Source organism: Penaeus vannamei, chromosome 24, assembly GCF_042767895.1.
Source record: "Penaeus vannamei isolate JL-2024 chromosome 24, ASM4276789v1, whole genome shotgun sequence".
NCBI lineage: Eukaryota > Metazoa > Arthropoda > Malacostraca > Decapoda > Penaeidae > Penaeus > Penaeus vannamei.
Window position 1 is genome coordinate 7,398,113 of NC_091572.1, and position 2,916 is coordinate 7,401,028.

The following is a 2,916-nucleotide window of genomic DNA, read 5'->3' on the forward strand; positions in this document are numbered from 1 at the left end:
ATTTACACTTCATCCAGAGCTTTTAATAGGCCCAGTATTTATCAATCTGTCGTGTTATTGCAGGGTGTTACAGGTGGGTCTTCCTTCTGGCTTCACTCCCAACAAGGCCCCCAGCTCTGTCCGTGCCACAAAATATGTCTCACCAGGGAAGGATCCAGGCTTCAGGAATCGTGGCAGGAAGCAACCTTTCTCATCCTCCAAGGCCAAGACACTGCACTTTGCTGACACACCTGTAAAAGTGAGATCCTTTTTTTATTTTTTGTGCTTCATTTGTATAGTATTTGTTACATATCTTAAATCTGTATACTGTGATTATCCATATTTTCTATTTTCTTTTTGTTTTTTCTTCCTTTTACAGGGAAAACCATTAACTTCTGTTGAAGAGGCTAAGACTCCAGATTTAGACCAATTACTCCGTGAATCTGACTCTGCACTAACAGTGTCTTTGCATGGAAGCCCTCCACGCACACGACATCAAAACAATGCCTCAAACTCCTCCACTCCCTATAGTTTTCACTCAAATAGATATAGTTGGAATGCCACTTCCACCCCACGCCACAATGGCCATACCTCAGGATCCAAGTTAGAATCCCCTGGGATACAGGCACAAGATCGTTTCCCAAGAGGGAAGAGACAGAGTTCAGATGGTTCAGACTCGTGGGGAAAGTTTGGACACAGTTCTGAGCTGAAGCATAGTGAGCAGAAACATAGCTTAGGTGATTTCATTACATTAGATGTGAAGTGGGGGAACAAGAAGAAAAGTCCACTACCAAGGGATAGCAATTCCCGCTCCAGTGGAAGGCTAATCCGACAAAATGAGGTGCCAAAGGCTTTAGACTTAAGTGATCAGGATGCCTTTCCAATGGTAGGCAGTACACCAGTCCAGGACAAGCAGTTCAAACGGAGAATCAACCCTACACGGATCACCACCAGTTCTTCTCGTCAGCCAGTCAGAGCCATTGCTTTCAGCCAGAGCTCAAAGACAGGCTTTGGGGCACCACAGAACCAGTCTCCAAGCAGCCCCTTCTTGACAAGTGAAGAAGGGGGAATCAAGAGCATGGAGGAGGAACGTGAGCTGCTACGTCAAGAGAGAATGAAGCGACAGGAGACCAGTACAAATGTTGGAGGAGGAGGAGGTACCCCTGGGAAAAACATGGGTAGGGATTCACCTCCAAGTACATCTTCAGAGAAGGTGGACTATGTAGAGGGCTCTCCAGATCGAGTGTCAAACAGGAGTTTTATTGATATTCTTGTGCAGACTTATGCTGAGCTTATTTTGTTTAACATGACACCCAACATAATGGTAGAGTTATACTACTTGATGCAACTATTAACTGTAAGGACTGTAGTTAAATCAGATGACTCAGACAGTCAACGAAGGGAGACTTGCTACCTCAATACAATCCACAATTGTATATATTTTTCCACCAATGTGCTTCTGACTGTAGTTGAACTTCTGAAACTATTGGATAAGGCCACCGTGAGATTTTTATCAGAAAATCCCAGGGTAAAGACATTTTCGCCAGATCTCCAGAAATGCTTAACAGAATTTTTGGAATCGCCTCCTCCAGCTCCTTTGCTCAACCAGGCACCAAAGTCTCCTATAGGCAGTGTGTCTTTCCAATCAGACACAGATAATCGAAATAACTTTCCAACTGATCAAGCTTTCCACATCTTTCGCAAGCAGCGGGACATGTTTTATGAGGTGAGAAGAAAGAAGTCTATATATATATATATATATATATATATATATATATATATATATATATATATATATATACAGATAGATAGATAGATAGATAGATAGAGATATATTTATAAATATGTTAATATGTATATGAACATGTATATAAACATACATATATATATAAAGATTATATATATATATATATATATATATATATATATATATATATATATATATATATATATATATATATATATATGTTTATATACATGTTCATATACATATTAACATATTTATAAATATATCTCTATCTATCTATCTATCTATCTATCTATCTATCTATCTATCTATCTATCTATCTATCTGTCTATCTATCTGTCTATCTGTCTATCTGTCTATCTGTCTATCTGTCTATCTATCTATCTATCTATCTATCTATCTATCTATCTATCTATCTATCTATCTATCTATCTATCTATCTATCTATCTATCTATCTATCTATATATATATATATATATATATATATATATATATATATATATATATATCCATATATATATATATCTATATATATACATATATATATTATGTATATATATATAATGTATATATATATATATATATATATATATATATATATATATATATATATATATATATATATATATATATATAATGTATATATATATATATATATATATATATATAAATATATAATTTATTTATTTATTTATTTGTTTATTTTTTATATATGTAAATATATATATGAATATTTATATATTTGTATATTTTGTATATGATTTGTGTGTACACATTATTTACAGTATATTGAACATGTGGTCAGTGATGAGTTACTCATTATTTTTAACATTTTTAAAATTATCTAGATGATCCGCATTTGGGAAGAGAATCGTCTCATGTCAGGCTGGTCATACGGGCAGGCACTAGGGCCCAAGATCAAACAGGTACTCAACCTGCGTCCAGACCCCATCAATTTCGCCCACTTTGCCCGTCTCTTCCAATCCCAGCTCCTCACCATGTGTCGTGGGGATGACGATCAGCACATATCAAATGAGGATGCTGATGGTTAGTAAGGTTGCTAGAGTAAGGGTAGGGTTAGTAATTTCTTATCAAGTTATATTGTTTTTTATCTTGATTTAGGGAAGGATGAGAGATTTGTAAAATTTGACGTAATCAGTTTTTGCCATTTGTTATATTTGATTTTAAT

General features: G+C 35.0%; 1 protein-coding gene across 1 annotated transcript in view; it reads left to right on the forward strand.

Moving 5' to 3' along the window:
- dlt (codanin-1 like protein dlt) overlaps window positions 1-2,916 on the forward strand; it is a 26,221-nt gene that overhangs the window by 18,852 nt on the left and 4,453 nt on the right. The window contains exons 3-5 of the mRNA XM_070138019.1: window positions 64-238; window positions 359-1,705; window positions 2,576-2,774. Coding sequence (XP_069994120.1) covers window positions 64-238; window positions 359-1,705; window positions 2,576-2,774 — 1,721 coding nt within the window. The remainder of the gene's footprint in view (window positions 1-63; window positions 239-358; window positions 1,706-2,575; window positions 2,775-2,916) is intronic.